Genomic DNA, 19,432 nt, shown 5'->3' with positions numbered 1-19,432 from the left:
AATAATAAGAAAATATCCTCTAACACAATTTCTAATTTACAAGCTTATGACAAGTTCAAGCTGCTGAGAAATTGGACTTGAAAGTATGTCTTAGAATGATAGAAGACCACTATTAACACTATCATAATTGTATACCAACTGCATCAAATTTGACATTTCAGTTTAATATAGTTTGCTGAGAGAACGTACCATTTTATGGCTGCCTAGTGAAATCAAATCCAACCCAGACGTTTTCACTTTTCTAATATAATTCACTGCAAGGTTCTAAAGCTGCCATCTCTTTTCTTCCTTTTTTCAAAAGATTGATGCCCTGGCATTCGTTGATTCCACAAGAGCTCATAATGGGTCAATGAGTCAGTGGTGAGCATCTCCATTAACTGTATTAATTTACACTATGTCACCTTAATGACATTTTGTCACAGCTCCCTTTTCTGACATCTACATAGCTATTCAAAAGTAATAGAACAACTTTTGAAGGCATTAAGGAAAATTAGTATAAGAACTTCAGTAAGTTGAATGTCATTGTTACCAAGACTATGCTGAAGGAGAGAAATTAAGAAAATAAAATAAAGTAAAAACGAACTGGTCTGACTTAGCTCGGGAGGCCTCTCTCCTGAGAGATCACCAAGTCTTCTCTGCCCAGCTTGTACTCATTACCACAGGAAGAGACCGACGGTAACAAAGACAGACAGAATGAAACCATCTACTCTGTCCTGGTTCTCCCTTATATGAGACCTTACCTAAGTTAGGAGATGTTGCAGATGTACTTTTCTTCAGAAATATAAAAACATTTCTTTAAAATTATATATAAAATGTTTTAACAGCTCAGTGATAAGAAGTCAAGAGTTTAGGCTTTAAAACTATATTACTCTTGGTAACACATTCTTCCCTGCTAAATCAGGTATTATTGTAGAGGGAAAAATACCGTACATGTTAATCAATACATTTAAACATGAATTTAGAAAATCTCAAGCGTACAACCATCATTATCACCAAAAAACGTCTCTCTAACATTCCCTCGATGAGGACCCCCACATTCTGATGTTACAAAGGGAAAGAGTGATACATTTGGACACACACACACACAACCACAAAAATATAATTGAGATCTAGCAAAGGTGAAAGACTGAGAAACCATACTTGCAATGCAACTTTCTGCAGTCAATTTCAGATCTTTTTCAAATCAATAGGAAAAAGACATATGACCCAACTGAAAAATGGGCAAAAGATATGAACAAGTTTACAGGTCAATAATTATATGAAAAATGCTCAACTTCACTCATAACTAATGAAGTGCAAGCCAAAACAAAGCTGACTCTGTTTTTCACTCACCAGATTAGCACAAGTTACACTGTTTATTATAAGAGTGATGGTCGGGGCAGGGGGCATGGGGAAGGTGGCATCCTCACATGATGCTGTGAAGGGAGTGAGTGATCATCTTTGGGAATGAAGGTTTGGCAGTATCGTTCAAAATTAAAGATGTATATAGCTTTTGAGCCACCAGTCCCATTAACAGGAATTACCTTCACATATACACACAAAGTTCCTCAAGATATCTGTGCAAGGATTTATGGCAGCCTGTGTTTAACAATAACTATCAGAGAGAAAGACAAACTATCCATCAATAGAAGATTGTGTGTATAAATTATTGTATATGTAGGCAATGTGCAGGCTTCAGAAAGAAGGGGTCTACGTGGAAAAGTACTCAAAGTATATTATCATAGAATATAAAAGGTTCAGGGTGGTGGTGGGAGAGAACTGAAAATGAGAGCAATCCATGCAATGTCAGACTGAGGAAGTGAGCATCTTATGAACTAATTAAGTTGGGGGGCTGGAGGACGGTATCTGTTTGTATTAAGTACAGCTACCTGGGATAAAAAACTTAAAATGTCCTGAATTAGTGATAGCCACATTGGTCCTTGTCCTTGATGATGTGCCCCCAGGAGCCAAAGGAACACAAAGGGTAACAAAATATAAATGTTTCTGAAAAGTTTCAGAACAGGAAAACTGCTGGGAGAATTCTGGGAAAAGCCTGAATTCGGCTTTACGGGCACTGGTCCTCAGAGACTGACATGTAACTAGGGGGAGATATCTGGTGATCGGAAGCATCAATAAAGCTCTCAGGATAGAAGGTAGAGCCTAAAATGCTACATAAATTAGGATGACGGGCTCATGTGTGTGGACTTGTGAGGATGAACCTTTGAATTAAGTAGAAAAACCGAGTTTCTGTTTTGTGATGATGTCAAGAGTGAACAGGCATTTTCACTTGAAAGAGTTTGATATAATATGGATACTGAATTGAGATATAAATAATCTTACATATGATGGGAAATCTTAAAATATAGATAAGAATATTTAATTTACATACAAAATATTTACTTAATGCCTTTTAAAGACACTGTGCTAATTCTAGAAGCCTATAGACTCCCCATTTTATGTTCAAAGTGTTATTAAGTAAGAAATGGACTCCCTTCTTGATTTCATTGGTTGTAAATCAGTTTAAATGGTGGTTTATGGATCTTTTAGAGTGGAATTTCTCAGTGAAATTATAAGTCTGTTCGGAGAAATATATGGGCCTTAAGAGTTTAATATAGCAAGAATGCATGTTACATTATCTTACTTCCAAATGTGAATACGTTGTATGTATAAATTATATGCAAACTTTGATGGCAATGAATAAGACACACAGGTATGCTACACATTACTTGGATTCATTCCCTTTGTTTTCTGCTTTGAAAGAAACTAAATAAAAGTTGTATTCATCCAATTTCTTACAGTTCAGTAACACTGTAATTGTCTTTTAAAAATATTTGCAATAGATAAGCATAAATATGTAAATGACAATTTTTTTTTTTTTTTTTTTTTTCTTTTTGCGGTATGTGGGCCTCTCACTGTTGTGGCCTCTCCCGTTGCGGAGCACAGGCTCCGGATGCACAGGCCCAGCGGCCATGGCTCACGGGCCTAGCCGCTCCGCGGCATATGGGATCCTCCCAGACCGGGGCACGAACCCGTATCCCCTGCATCGGCAGGCGGACTCTTAACCACTGCGCCACCAGGGAGGCCCTGTAAATGACAATTTTGACTTTAATTCACTGTCTTTTGTTGGATTAAGACACTAAATGGAATGATACTATAATATTTGTATATTCAATAGCATGAGTGGCAGTGATTGGAAAAAGTTTGAAGAAAAGAGGATTAAAATAAGAAACACATATACTTATGTAATAACCTGATCATATAATCTTATCATCAGGAAAAAATGAGAAAAATGAGAGAGCAAATATATTTTAATGTTTTGAATACAACCATTTAAAAAAAAACAAAAGCCCATATAAATGAAAAATAAATCTTTATATTTAACAATAGTTGAGTAGTACCAACTGTAAAATGACTCTGCTCTCTGGCTGTTCCTGGATATTGTGTGTGTGCTGGTTTAATCTAATGTGTATTGTTGCGTAGTATCCCCAGGCACAGCCAAGTAAAAGCTAAGGTTGTACAGAAAGCCTACATTTTAAATGGGTCTTGTCATTAATGCTTTATTAATTGCCCCAGGCTATGTAAACCCAAAGCTGGGCAAGCTATAACAATATGACACATTAAGGTCAAATCCAATTCCTGCTGTGTTTTATGGAATGGGCCAAATATTGAGTTAACAGCAGGAAAGGCAATTTCTTTCCAGCTCCTGATTATTCGATCTAAATTAGATAGGAATTTTTTGAAATAACAAAAACACCTTAACTGAATAATATAAAAGAATCCTAATCATTTTCTGTGGTGCTCAAAATTATTTCCTTTAGTTTCCTCTTAGGTTAGATATGCCACATAATTTTAAAATATGATGAAATAAAGCTGTGGAATAAAATATCTTATACACCCACTTAAAAAAATAAATCAAAACTTCAACATATTTTGAAATTAATATTAACAAATAAAAGGGCCTACCTTTACATCAGAAGTATCTCTCTGACTCGTTCTCCAAGACCTTGCAACGGACGAGAAGGTTCGATTAGGATGGTCAAATTTTCCGTCATTTGCATTGAGGAAGAAGGTTGTGAAAGGTTCCTAAAGGAAAAAAAAGTGAAGAATTTGACCCTTCTGAACACAACTGTCCTCTCCCTTTGTAAAATATTTCATTTTTTGAAACTCTTCTGAGGTGGAAATGGTGCAGGTTCCTGGAAGGACACCCACACCCAGGAGTCAGGAGGTGCTGGTCTGAGCCAGTCTGGACCACTGAGTCACCTGTCACTCTTCAACCTCGGCAGGTCATTTTGCTTCTTGGTCTTCAGTCTTCTGATTTATAAAAGGATAGAGTTCTAGTGCCCTGGGATTTTATGATGAATGATTTTGCATTACTGTCAATATATAACTCAGATCTTCTTTCTCATAACTAAGGCCACACATAGTAACACATAAGAAACTCTCTCCAACACTGTTCACCGTAGTGTGAAATTAGGTAGGGAATATCCATCTTAGGCTACCTGTGAAAGTCTCCTAAAGTTACCATATTATGGTCTGATGATCTTTTTAAAATGCAAATCTTTGATTAAAATCCTTCCATAGCTCTTCAGAGCTCTCTGGGAAAAGTCTAAACTACTTGATTTGTCTTAAGAGAGTCTGAGTGATCTGGAACCTGCTTAACTCTTATCTCTCGCCATCCCCATCTTCACATCCTAAGGTCTTGCCACACTGGTCTCACTTCTCGTCCCTTGTATGTGCTGTTTCCTCTGCCTAGTATAAACTTATCCCTCTACCTCACCATCCTGACTTGGCTAAGTTCTTCTTATCCTTTAAGTCTCAGCCAAGACATCATTTTCTCCTGAAAGACTTTCCTTGATTTGCCAAGTTCTCCAGTGTGTTTAAATAGCAACAGATATTTTCTCAAAACACATCCCTGAAGCATCTGTCACATTGTTTTGTAACTGATTTTTAACTTCTCTATCTTCCCCACTACATGAATAGGTTCCATATCTACCATATTCACTGTTTTATCTCCAACACTTAGAAGAACTCCTGTTACACCCAAGTTGCTCAATGTATAATTTGTTGAAGGAAAGAATGAAATGAAGTTAATACAAAGCAGACTAGATAAACTCTAGTCATTCTATTCAATAGTATTCTGTAACTATTACCTTATCAAAACTTGGTGTCTGTCATCAAGAACATGTTCCCATAGCAGGAAACCTAGGAATAACTTTATCACAAGGTCCTAATGTATTTAATTTAAATGCTTTTTCTATAGTTTTTATGATAGGAGAGAGGCATTATTTCTGATGTCATTAAACTTGCTTCCAAATTTAAAAGGATTAAATAACATTCATTCTTACTAAGGATTTCTTAGGAAATTTCAAATATAACAAAGATGAGTATATATTTACTTTCCTATGGTTCAATCCTTTTCTCTTAAGTCTAGGATAAATGATATGTCACTTCTAGGTTCAATAATGCTAAGAAATATTTCCTAAATATTGTTTATTTTCTTTAATATATAACTTCTGTTCATTCTTTTATATCCATAAAACATGACTTTGTTTCTTTAAACTCCTCTTTTTGCCACTAGTCATAAGGTCCAGTTGTCAGGCAACAGCTATAAATATTCATATTCCTCAGTACGTTCCTGAAATTTAGTGTGGCTAGATGACGTCAATTTTATAAGTTTATAATGTATCACCAAGTCTCATGTTTAGTACTGAATGACAGAAAACTATGGTGAAAGAGATAAGATGAAGAATGATATAACACTATATAGGTAAGTAGGGTATTACTGATTTACCTGAAAATCAAATATGCACCCAGTAAGTCCATATTGCTGTTTAAGATTTTAAGTGACTTGAGAGACAAATAGATGTCACCAAAATTAAGTTAGGAAAAAAAATTTAACTCCCTATTAAACTGAAGGTAGTCAATGCCGTATATCTTATCACTAAATTAAAGTAGGGATATAAAAATTCTAGAAGTAGCAACAGTAAATCGAATGAAATATGACAGATCTAAGTTTGAGTCTTCGTGGAACCATTTACTTCTCTTAGGCACCTTACTTAACCCCACCCAAGTAAGTAGTGGTGTGAAGTAACTGTATCTCAGTTCTTTCACCTATGTTAGGTGGGAATGACAATACCTTGTGGGTAATTAAGATTAAATAACAGTGAGAAAGCTTGAAGTATCTTAGCTGACACAGAGTGATGAAGATGACTACCAGCTTCATGCACTGTGTCAAGTACTCACTGCTGGGCTCCACCCTGACTGCCAGTTCCCTAGACACTGACCAGACTCTCAGTTCCTTAGGCCTAATTCATCCCTCTATTAGAACCAAGCAAGTGCTTGGTTCATAGATAGTGTTTAATTAATGTTTTTCAAACTCATCTAAACATACAAGGTATGGTTGGGAGAAGGGGGGGTATGGCTGGATAAGAGTAAGATGTAGTTTTTCTTGTCAGTTCTTAACCACTAGTTGGACCATAAAGTTGCATCTTCAGAATCCACTTCTTCATTATGCTAGGACGCTGATGTAAGGCATTTATTTTTTCTTTGTAGGTAGTAGGCAGAGAATAATTTAGAGGGACCAGACTTGTCTTCATGATTTTTAACCTACTAGATACATGTGAGTGAAGATCCGTTTATACATGCAAAGTCTTACTTCTTATCATCGACCACTAAAAGCTGATCTCTACCCCAGCCTAAATGATAAAATCCTTCCTTAGTTTTCAACCCTTAACGAAGGCATGCCAAGAATAGCGCAGATGGGCACAGTGAAAATAAATCTGAAATTGAAGAATGATTATCTCTGGTCGTGAAGTTTATGAGTCTGGTGGCACCTAAAAGTGGAGAATATTGAAGAATTCCACATTTCACTGTCCTACGTAGCCTTTATAAAGATCTGATTAACAACTGTTTGAGGGTCACATACTTCTCTACTGACATTTATTCTCATTATTCCTGAAGGCCTCCAGTTGCTACAGTGGTAGAGTACCAACAGAAATGGATAACCTATTTGTTTATAAGTGGGTATTGATCTTCAAGCTCTGATCACTGTGGAGATTACCTTTTACCATGTGTTTCTCTATTACCTTCAAGGCACAGTACAAGGACTGTCTTTTTCATTTGACTCATGCCTGACTAACACAGAGGATCAAGAGCTGTATTAAGTTTAAGAAACTTCTGTATTTATTCACCTGACACATGTTGATCAAACCATGCTCTACATGTACATCACCATATTAGATATTTTATCATTCTACTAGAAGAGCTTTTGGCTTGGGAGATAAGATGAACAAATAAATAAATGTTAAACAGAAATTTCAAAAATTAAAATACTTGGGCTTTAAAAATGTCAGGTTTAAAAAAAAAAAAAAAAACTTCAGGTTTGGCCCAGTAATACAATATAAGTGGCTGATGGCAGACTTCCTTCTCCTGATTACATCTACCCCAACCTTCCAACCCTTTCTCAGGGCTAGAACATCAAACTAACCTGTCCTGCATGGGAAGTACCTGTCCTCCTGAATTCTGTCATAAACTTTAGTCCCTGCAAGGACACTAACAACCTGTCCTGCCTTCCAATGATCGCAGACAATTCACCCTTCCTGGGCAATAGAACCCTGTGCCTCTGCCCCTCTTCTCTTTAGACAACTCCTTTATTCTTCTGTCTTATATGACTTTTGCTCAGTCATCCCATGAGGATCTTTTCTTACATCCCCCTCCCCTTTTAGTTTTCTTCTTTTCCTTCTCTTCATTTCATTTGAAACAAACTCCATCCCTGGGTAATAGTCAGTGCTTGTGACATAACTCTATCAAAGAAAAGATGTATACTTTGAAGTTACATAAAGCATAATAAAGACCAAAGGGAAGCAAACTGAAGTTACTGAGCACCTTTCTGTGCTTGGAACTGTGGTATCTCAGTTAACTAACGCAATTCTCACTATGGTCCTTCAAGTAGATGTAATAACATTCTAGGAAATGGAAGAACCATTATTTCTACTGTACTTTGGTTAACTTCACAAGTTTATTTTCTCCCATCGCTTTCAAAAGAAACCAGAAATATCTTTTAGAATCTTCAGAAACTTATGCGCCTACCATACACCAGTCTCTTCGTTAAGAATCCCTCATCTTCCTCTAAGTATATATGCACTGTCTATAAGTATCAAGAGAAACACGATGACAATATTTTATTCAGTAGCATTATCTTTTGGTACTTGCGTAAGTGTTTCTACTATTCTTTCACTACAAATATATACTGTTAAAGATATATTATGGTTTAAACAGGCTCTTGGGTAGGCTTTCAAAGCAACCCATAAGTAAACCCCAAATTCTAAACAACTGATTTATAAATTAACTTTTGTTGTACAACCTATTCAACTTCCTAAGAGTTATAATTAAATGTTTGACAAATGACTTTTGAATAGGTAGGTTGAATATACTGAATTTAGAAGGTGAATTCCGACGTAATTCAGAATTACTTCTGTGTATATGCTATATATTCAGGGTAAGATTTAAAGTAAAATCATTCCAAGTAAAATGTGTCCTATTATACTAGTTAATATCTGAACAAACTCCAAACTTCTATAAAAGTTTATTCATCATTTGTCCAACAGCAGCTAGCAAAGAAACAGCTTTTTCAGAATCTTGTAGTTTAGACAAGTGACTTCACTGGTTGTGTGTCTAAAATAATATTTTTAAAGTAATGAGGTAGGGACTTCCCTGGTGGTGCAGTGGTTAAGAATTCGCCTGCCAATGCAGGGGACATGGGTTCGAGCCCTGGGCAGGGAAGATCCCACATGCCACAGAGCAACTAAGCCTGTGTGCCATAACTACTGAGCCTGTGCTCTAGGGCCCGCGAGCCACAACTACTGAGCCCACGCACTGCAACTGCTGAAGCCTGTGTGCCTAGAGCCCGTGCTGCGCAACAAGAGAAGCCAACACCATGAGAAGCCCACGCACCGCAACAAAGAGTAGCCCCTGCTCTCTGCAACTAGACAAAGCCCGCATGCAGCAACAAAAACCCAATCCAGCCAAAAATAAATAAATAAATAAATAAACAAATAAATAAAATATATATATATATATATATATAATAAAAAATAAAGTAATGAGGTATGTAGTTAATTAGCATTTTAAAGCAATTATTATCATTGTCATACTAAACATATTGACTGAAACTAATAATGAGTTTAATGACTGGGTCTAAAAGGCTTGAAAGGTAAAGGGCAGATACTTATTTTAATCTGTATTTTGTTTTTATGAACAAATTCTTAGTGACACAAATTTTAATGCATTTTCTACTTCATAAACTCCTTGGGATGGGAGTGAGGAAATCACAATTCCCTGGGCCATTAGGTTAAACACTTAGTAAACTATTAGACCGTGATACTTCTATTTATAACAGCACAACTTAAGATGTGTTGGTTAAATGAGTCTCCATAAAAGCAATCTTATATATTTCTTCTGCCAATGCAGTAGCCACAGGCCACATGTGACTACTGAGTACTTAAAATATGGCTAGTTCAAGTTGAATGTGCTATAAATATAAAATACATTCTGGATTTCAAAGAATACCAAAACAATGTAAAATATCTCATTAATAATTTTTACATTGGTTACATGTTGAAATTATAACATTTTGGATATACTGGGCTAACAAATGTATTTATTAAATTAATCTCACCTGTTTCTTTTTACTCTTAAATATGGCTACTAGAAAATTTAAATTACTTACATAAGTGGCTTGCATTACATTTCTACCATGCAGCACAGCTATAGACAATACTAAAAGGGCATGTGTAGCATAAATAGGGATAGCATGTCTGCCGTACCCTTGCAGAGATTCAAATTTGTATTCCATTTCACTGGAATAAGAAATCAATTTAGGGATGAATTATGATTTATTATTTGATAAAATGTTTAGTTTATCAGGGATAGAATAGTGTTAAATCAGGCTGGTGGTAATAAGTATTTTTATGAACTCACACTTAAATTCTTATAAGTCTGACTTCAGACTAATTTGATTATATAACAGCCATTGAATACCATTTTATATATTTCAAAATACTATTTTATATATGTATGTATAATATACTCATATAATTCTCAAAACAACCCACTTGATAATGCTTTTTTTAATCCCCAAAATGCCCAAGAAAAGTGTCTTACTCCTCCCATGGTGGAGGTTCACTATAGTAATGGTTGTTTCTTGCTTTTCATTTCCTTGTTTGCTTATTTGTGAGCCCACATAGAATATGAACATATTTTACGTCCACTGTAAAGGACATCGACTGTTTGAGATATTGACTGGCAAATTTTTGTGTTTCTGTATTTAGTTTTGACTTGTGGCTGAAACTGCAGGATAGAAGCTACAAAGTTCTCTCTATATACATGTTCTGTAATTCAGAAAAGCCTTTACTTCTTGCATGAGTGTGAAGTATTTTCTTACACCTGGAGAGTATTAATAAATTATTACAACCCATAAACTAAAGGTGTTCTGATTGGTTTATAGTGGTAAACAGGCACTTGTATAAATCTAATATCTCCCCCAAATTAACAGAAAATAAAGAAATAGATCTTATACTCAAAAAGCATTAGAGTTAAAACGTATTTCTTAAGAAACTGCTGGCTCAGAAACATTTTTATAAAAGGATACAAGTTCACACAGTTAAGGTGAATTTTTCAACAAATTAGACTAACAATTTTGGTCTAAAAAAGGAAGTTTTATGTCTTTTCCTTTAGTTTATAATTACATAGTGTATTTTAAAAATAAGATTTGAGTTTGTTTTCTTACAGAATAGTTAATCTAAACTTCTTTATTTCTTATGCTGGTTTAGGATTATGAAAAATATAAAATATGTGTTCAGTTAAACTGAATCCTAATTCTGACAAACTTTTTTTTTGATAACAGTAATTATTTGTAGTATATCCTCTATCAGTGATTTACAAGTTACTTAAAACATATGCATACTATATAGTTATAATAAGTTCAATTTCTCCCCATTATGGAGAGAATGCTTGAGAAAGATCTCCAAACCAAATTGTCATTCAGGCAGTGGGAAAAAATACCTTTGAAAATAGGAGATGCATTCCTGTGTATGCACATTTTCATGTGCTGCTTTATCAATGTGTTTCTGAGGCAAATCAGCCTCATGCAACAGAATGGTCTGAAGTATGTTTTGGTAAGAGAAGAAAACTTTATTGATTGCACTGACTTAGAGGTTTGACTTAGCATTCTGTAATACTCCCCAGTCGCTTATAGTTTTTAAAAAAAGTCAGACCATCTGACTCCAGTAATTGGTCTTAGCTAGACTAGATTGGAGAACACAAGACTAAAGGCAGAGAGATTTGCTAAGAGCTTTTGCAATGACCTAGATGAGAAATAATGGGAACCTGAACTAAGAAGTGCCAGACTCAATAGAGAAAAGGAGATAGACTGCAGTGGGTAGAACTTATCAGATGTGATGTCAGATTGGATGTAAGGGCTGATAAAATAGAGAAAATATCTAGATTGGGTAAGTGGGTGCAAGATCATGCCGATTGTTTAGATAAGAAATCAGTAGGCACCCCTGCAGGTTTATGAGGAGTTCATTTTTGGAAATGGTGTTTATCGTATTGTGAGGTGTTCAGGTAGAAAAATCTAGTAGTATATAGAAATAAGTAAATATATTTATATATTAGAAATATAGGTCAGGAGCCCAGGAGAAATGTCTGCAATGAAGACAGAAGCTGGAAGTCATTAGCTTATAACTGAATGATGTAGTCCAGCTAAAGAACGTAGAAATATCCTGGGGAATAGAAATATGGAGAAAAAGAAAGCTGAGCGTGAGACTGGGCAGGACAGTTAGGATGACAGGAGGGAAACCAGGAGAACATATTGTCAGAGGAGCCATGAGAGGAAGGAATTTCAGGTAGGAGGAAGTGAGCAATGGTGCCAAATGCTTCAGCTATACCATGAAGCTCTGCCACATAACCCCTGACCTCCACAGGGACAATTCAGTAAAGTGATGGGTGTGGAACCTAAATCAAGCAGGCTAAAGATTGAATGGCAGGTGATAAAGTGGAGACAAGCACAGTGCAGAACAAGACAGTGGAGGTTGTTTTTCTAGTACATTTGACTACACAGGGGTAGACGTGGAAAGTCACTGCAGGGTGGGTAGGGGCTGGAAGGAAGTATGTACGTATATATGTAGGTATGTATTTTAAAAATTGCAGAGACTTGAATATATTTATGTCTTAGGAGAAAGAGAAAGTAGTCTTCATAACATTTAGAAAACTGTTTTTAAAATATGTTACCCCAGAAGCAAGATTGGGAAGGCTGGGGAGAGTGCCAGCCTGTAACAATCAGTGAGAAAGGAAACAGTGGGTGTTAAGGATGCACTCAGGAGTTTGGTACCTTTTATAAATGGTTTACATTTAAGAAACTCACAATAATCTATCTTTCTAACCCACTTTTGTAAATAAGGCAACTCATTAACAGAAAGGATTCAGGTTTTGCTAGAGTTTGGGATCTCTACTTCACTGGTCTCTAGTCTTTGTTTAAAACAAATACATATATTTGATTTTTATTTAATTTCCTTACGTTAAGTACTTCGAGATATTAAAAGCAAACTGTAACTTAATGAAGGCACTCACAATTCGAACAAGCCAGGATAAGGTGGATGTTGCCGTTGAATAATGTGTGTTATAATGGTAGGGAGGACTTTGATCATCTTCCCACGTCTCGTAACGCTCTGCGTAAAACACAGCTCTCTTTGGGTTCAAAGCACCAATCGGCTATAAAAAGAGAAAAAGAAGCATTGTGTTTAATACAGTCATACTAGATATTCAATACTATAACTCTTTACCTGAAAGTATTTACTATGAATTCATTTTAACCATAGAATATAAATAAATTATTTTGTATCTATTTTTACCAAATTTGATTTTGATATTGATATTTGATTTTGATAATCACCACACTTGCTAAAATTCACTCAAGAAGATGATTTATGTATGCAAGGTTTCTAGGTTTTTGGTTTTTATTTTCTTTTGTGGTACGCGGGCCTCTCACTGTTGTGGCCTCTCCTGTTGCGGAGCACAGGCTCTGGACGCGCAGGCTCAGCAGCCATGGCTCACGGGCCTAGCCGCTCTGCGGCATGTGGGATCTTCCTGGACCGGGGCACGAACCCGTATCCGCTGCATCGGCAGGCGGACTCTCAACCACTGCGTCACCAGGGAAGCCCCGGTTTCTAGGTTTTATTAAAAGTTTCCATAAACTAGATTACCAGAGATGATTCAGTTTAAATTGTTAAGGCAAAGCCAGTATTTTGATGTTATTTTGCCTACTTAACCACAACCATAATGAACATTTAGCTTGATCATAGGAAATCCAGTGAGGAGAAAGTGTAGCAGTTGACCATGTGACAACCATATTAGAGAAACTTTGTCTTAATAGGCTGTCACCCAGAGTGTGAAGGACAATAGTCACTTATATGGAAACCCTGTTGGAATGTTAGTCCCATTCTGTTATTATACAGATGGGGCAAGTATCCTTTCTATTAAGTTCAACTGCAAATCTAAGGCTGATGGAAATAATCCAGACAATTCAGATTCCCTGGAAAGCATTTTGTTAAGGCCACTAACACTTGTCTTATCTATACCACCACACTACCAATTATAATGTTAATCCCTACAGTGGAGCACATGGTAAAATGCTCAAGATACTATATGTATTTTTTTCAACAAAGCATGTGTTAGTTTGATCATTGTCTCAAACTTCCTAGCACACCTAATCATTAAGATTTTCCAGCATATAGTCCTCACAATTTCAAATAGCAAACTGGCTTAGCTTAAGTTTTTGCCTGATTTTGGTTTAATGGAATATGGAATCCATTAATATAATACCTAATAGCTACATTATTTTGTTTTAGATTGTATACTATAAAAAATAAATGTTTCTTAGAAAACAAAAGATGAATACTCAGTAAAATATATAATTCCTCTATTTCAAAATTTAATATTACTAGTTAACTATGAAGTTCCCCCCAAGGCTTAATTTTAACAAGGAAGTAGTAGAAAATTAGTGTTTTGATGGCGGTGTGGGAAGACACCAAGTTAGCGTCTCCTCACAGCTAGGGTGCCCGCTGGCCACTGGTGGGGGACCCTGATGGCCAAGGAGACAGGAGGAACCCCCCAGTGAACCAGTAGGATGTGGGGGGGACTGAGAGGGGGAGGAGAAGTGGAGGCCAGACAGGATTGGCACCCCTGAGGCTGGGGAGATCAGGAGAGGCAAGTGGGAGGGACCCTCCGGGAGGAGCGGCAGAGGAGCAGAGGGTGACTGCCTGGCCCACTTGGGCCGGGGAGCCTGCTGAGTTCCCAGGCTGGTACCCCCCCCCCCCCCCCCACCAAAGCCCCCTTGAGGCTGCGTGGGTCCTGGGGGCATAGGACGGAGGTGAGAGAGATCAGAAGAGGCAGGCAGGAGGGGCCCTCTGGGAGGAGCAGGAGAGGAGAGGAGGGCATCAGCCCCACCCACTCGAGACCAGGAAGCCTGCTGGGCTCCCAGGTGAGGTGCCCCGGCCCTCTGAGACCAGGGGTAGGGGGCACGACTGGGACCCTTCTGTTCCTTGAGCCTAAGCCCCACCCAACACAGCCCCCAGGACCTTTTCCAGCCCTGTAGGTCCTAAACATAGGCCCTGCCCACCACCCAAACATCACCCTTGCTTAGGCCCTGCCCTCCACAGCCAAGGTCTTTCCCCCCCGCTTTTTTTTCTCTTTTCTTTTTTTTCCTTTTCCGTCCTCCTCTTTTTTTACCATTCTGGTACTGATGTACCTTCCATTTGTTGATTCATCTATATTTTTATTTTTATATTCTTTCTAACATATCTGTTAGCTTCCTAGTCTAATTTTATTTTTTACTTTGTTATTGTTCTCTTTTTTTTTTTTTTTTTGTCACCCCATGCAGCTTGCAGGATCTTGGTTCACGAGCCGGGGGTCAGGCCAAAGCTCCTGCGGTGGGAGCTCTGAGTCCAAACCACTGGACTAACAGAGAACCTCAGACCCCAGGGAATATTCATCAGAGTGAGGTCTCACAGAGATCCTCATTTCAGCACCAAGACCCAGCTCTACCCAACAGCCTACAAACTCCAGTGTTGGAAGCCTCAGGCCAAACAACCAGTAAGACAGGAACACAATCCAACTCATAAAAAAAAAAAAGTAAAAAATAAAAGGGAGAGAGAGACAGCAAAAACACATGGCACAGATGAAGGAGCAAAAGGCAAAAAGCTACAAGACAAAATAAATGAAGAGGAAATAGGCAATCTTCCTGAAAAAGAATTCAGAGTCATGATAGTAAAGATGATCCAGAATCTCAGAAACAGAATGGAGGCACGGATTGAGAAAATACAAGAAATGTTTCACAAAGATCTAGAAGAACTAAGGACAAACAGAGGTGAACAACACAATAACTGAAATGAAAAATATACTAAAAGGAATCAATAACAGAACAACTGAGGCAGAAGAACAAAATAAGCGAGTTGGAAGACAAAATGGTGGAAATAACTGCTGAGAAGCAGAATAAAGAAAAAAGAATGAAAAGAATTAAAGACAATCTCAGCGACCTCTGGGACAACACTAAATGCACCAACATTCGAACTACAGGGGTCTCAGAAGAAGAAGAAGAAAGGGTCTGAGAAAACAGATGAAGAGATTATAGTTGAAAACTTCCTTAACATGGGAAAGGAAACAGTCACCCAAGTCCAGGAAGCAGAGAAAGTCCCATACAGGATAAACCCTAGGAAAAACACACCAAGACACATATTAATCTAACTAATCAAACTAACAAAAATTGAATTCAGAGAAAAAATATTAAAAGCAGCAAGGAAAAACCAAAAAATAATATACAAAGGAATCCCCATAAGGTTATCAGCTGATTTTTCAGCAGAAACTCTGTAGGCCAGAAGGGAGTGGCAGTATATACTTGAGGTGATAAAACAGAAAAACCTACAACCAAGATTACTCTACCCAGCAAGGATCTCATTCAGATTCAACAGAGAAATCAAAAGCTTTTCAGACAAGCAAAAGCTAAGAGAAATCACCACCACCAAACCAGCTTTACAACAAATGCTAAAGAAACTTCTCTAGGCAGGAAACACAAGAAAAAACTCACGAAAACAAACAAGAAAATGGTAATAGGAACATACATATCAATAATAACCTTGAATGTAAATGGATTAAATGCCCCAACCAAAAGACACAGACTGGCTGAATGGATACAAAAACAAGACCCATATATATGCTGTCTACAAGAGACCCACTTCAGTCCTAGGGACACATAAGGACTGAAAGTGAAGGGATGGAAAAAGATATTTCACGCAAATGGAAATCAAAAGAAAGCTGGAGTAGTAATACTCATATCAGAAAAAATAGACTTTAAAATAAAGACTGTTACAAGAGATAAGGAGGGACACTACATAATGATCAAAGGATCAATCTAAGAAGAAGATATAACAATTATAAATGTTTATGCACCCAACATAGGAGCACCTCAATACATAAGGCAAATGCTAGCAACTATGAAAGGAGAAATCAACACAATAACACAATAATAGTAGGGGACTTTAACACCCCACTTACACCAATGGACAGATCATCCAAACAGAAAATAAATAAGGCAACACAAGCTTTAAATGACACAATGGACCAGATAGATTTAATTGATATTTATAGAACATTGCACCCAAAAGTGGCAGAAAACACTTTCTTCTCAAGTGCACACAGAACACTCTTCAGGATAGATCACATCCTGGGTCACAAATCAAGCCTCGGAAAATTTAAGAAAACTGAAATGGTATCAAGCATCTCTTCTGACCACAATGTTATGAGACTGGAAATCAATTACAGGAAAAAAACTGTAAAAAACACAAATACATGGAGGCTAAAAGTGCACTATTAATAACCAAGAGACCACTGAAGAAATCAAAGAAGAAATTTAAAAAATACATAGAAAATGACAATGAAAACACAATGACCCAAAACCTATGGGATGCAGCAAAAGCAGTTCTAAGAGGGAAGTTTATAGGAATTCAATCTCACCTCAAGAAACAAAAAAAATCTCAAATAAACAATCTAACCCTACACTTAACCAGAGAAAGAAGAACAAAGAAAACCCACAGTCTGTAGAAGGAAAGAAATCATAAAGATCAGAGCAGAAATAAATGAAATAGAAACAAAGAAAACAATAGCAAAGATCAATAAAACTAAAATCTGGTTCTTTGAGAAGACAAACAAAATTGATAAACCCTTAGCCAGACTCATCAAGAAAAAGGTGGGAGGATGCAAATCAATAAAATTAGAAATGAAAAAGGAGAAATCACAACTGACACTGCAGAAATACAAAGGATTATAGGAGACTACTACAGACAACTATATGCCAATAAAATGGACAACCATGAAGAAATGGACAAATTCTTTAAAAGGTACAATTTTCCAAGACGGAACCAGGAAGAATTAGAAAATATAAACAGACCTATCACAAGTAATGAAATTGAAACAGTAATAAAAGTCTTCCAAGAAACAAAAGTCCAGAACCAGATGGCTCCATAGGCGAATTCTACCAAACATTTAGAGAAGAGCTAACACTGATCCTTCTCAAACTCTTCCAAAAAATTGTAGAGGGAGAAACACTCCCAAATTCATTCTGCAAAGCCACCATCACCGATACCAAAACCACAAAAAGATTATCACAAAAAAAGAAAATTATAGACCAATATCACTGATGAACACCGATACAAATATCCTGAACAAAATACTAGCAAACAGAATCCAACAGCACATTAAAAGGATCATACACCATGATCAAGTGGGATGTATCCCAGGGATGCAAGAGTTCTTCAATATATGCAAATCAATCAATGTGATACACCACATTAACAAATGAAGGAGTAAAAACCATATGATCATCTCAATAGATGCAGAAGAAGCTTCTGACAAAATTCAACACCCATTTATGATAAAAAAATCTCCAGAAAATGGGCATAGAGGGAACCTACCTCAACATAATAAAGGCCATATATGACAAACCCACAGCAAGCATCATATTCAATGGTGAAAAACTGAAAGCATTTTCACTAAGATCAGGAACAAGGATGCCACTCTCACCACTCTTATTCAATATAGTTTTGGAAGTCCTAGCCATGGCAATCAGAGAAGAAAAAGAAATAAAAGGAATACAAATTGGAAAAGAAGAAATAAAGCTGTCACTGTTTGCAGATGACATGATACTACACACAGAAAATCCTAAAGATACCACCAGAAAACTACTAGAGCCAATCAATGAATTTGGTAAGGTTGCAGGATACAAAATTAATGCACACAAATCTCTGGCATTCCTATACACCAACAACGAAAAATCAGAAAAAGAAATTAAGGAAACACTCCCATTTACCACTGCAACAAAAAGAATGAAACACCTAGGAATAAACCTGCCTAAGGAGGCAAAAGACTTGTACTCAGAAAACTATGAAACACTGATGAAAGAAATCAAAAATGACAAAAACAGATGGGGAAATATGCCATGTTCTTGGATTGGAAGAATCAATATTGTGAAAAGGACTATATTACCCAAAGCAATCTACAGATACAATGCAATCCCTATCAAATCACCAATGGCATTCTTCACAGAATTAGAACAAAAATTTTTACAATTCATATGGAAACACAAAAGACCCCGAATAGCCAAAGCAATCTTGAGAAAGAAAAACGGAGTTCGAGCAATCAGGCTCCCCAACTTCAAGCTATACCACAGAGCAACAGTAATCAAGATAGTATGATACTGGCACAAAAACAGAACTGTAGATCAATGGTACAGGATAGAAAGCCCAGAGATAAACCCATGCACATATGGGCACCTAATTTATGACAAAGGAGGCAAAAACATACAATGGAGAAAAGACAGCCTCTTTAATAAGTGGTGCTGGGAAAACTGGACAGCTACATGTAAAAGAATGAAATTAGAACACTCCCTAACACCATACACAAAAATGAACTCAAAATGGATTAAAGACTTAAATATAAGACAAGACACTATAAAACTCTTAGAGGAAAACATAGGAAAAACATTCTTTGACATAAACCACAGCAAGATCTTTTTTGACCCACCTCCTAGAGTAACGGAAATAAAAACAAAAATAAACAAATGGGACTCAATTAAACTCAAAAGCTTTTCCACAGCAAAGGAAACCATAAACAAGACAAAAAGACAACCCTCAGAACAGGAGAAAATATTTGCAAGTGAAACAACAGACAAAGGATTAATCTCCAAAATATACAAGCAGCTCATGCAGCTCAATATCAAAAAAACAAACAATCCAGTTAAAAAGTGGGCAGAAGACCTAAATAGACATTCCATCAAGGAAGACATACAGATGGCTAAGAGGCACATGAAAAGATGCTCAACATCACTAATTACTAGAGAAATTCAAAC

General features: G+C 36.8%; 1 protein-coding gene across 2 annotated transcripts in view; it reads right to left on the bottom strand.

Moving 5' to 3' along the window:
* Positions 1-19,432, bottom strand: part of NBEA (neurobeachin) — a 610,373-nt gene that overhangs the window by 67,114 nt on the left and 523,827 nt on the right. For both annotated transcript variants that reach the window (XM_060080316.1, XM_060080317.1), the window contains 2 exons: positions 12,607-12,747; positions 3,943-4,062 (listed from right to left, as the gene is read on the bottom strand). In XM_060080316.1, the coding sequence (XP_059936299.1) occupies positions 3,943-4,062; positions 12,607-12,747 (261 nt within the window). The remainder of the gene's footprint in view (positions 1-3,942; positions 4,063-12,606; positions 12,748-19,432) is intronic.

This window comes from Mesoplodon densirostris, chromosome 17 (genome assembly GCF_025265405.1).
Source record: "Mesoplodon densirostris isolate mMesDen1 chromosome 17, mMesDen1 primary haplotype, whole genome shotgun sequence".
NCBI lineage: Eukaryota > Metazoa > Chordata > Mammalia > Artiodactyla > Ziphiidae > Mesoplodon > Mesoplodon densirostris.
The sequence above is the reverse complement of the archived record's forward strand: the minus strand, read 5'-3'. Positions and strand labels throughout refer to the sequence as shown.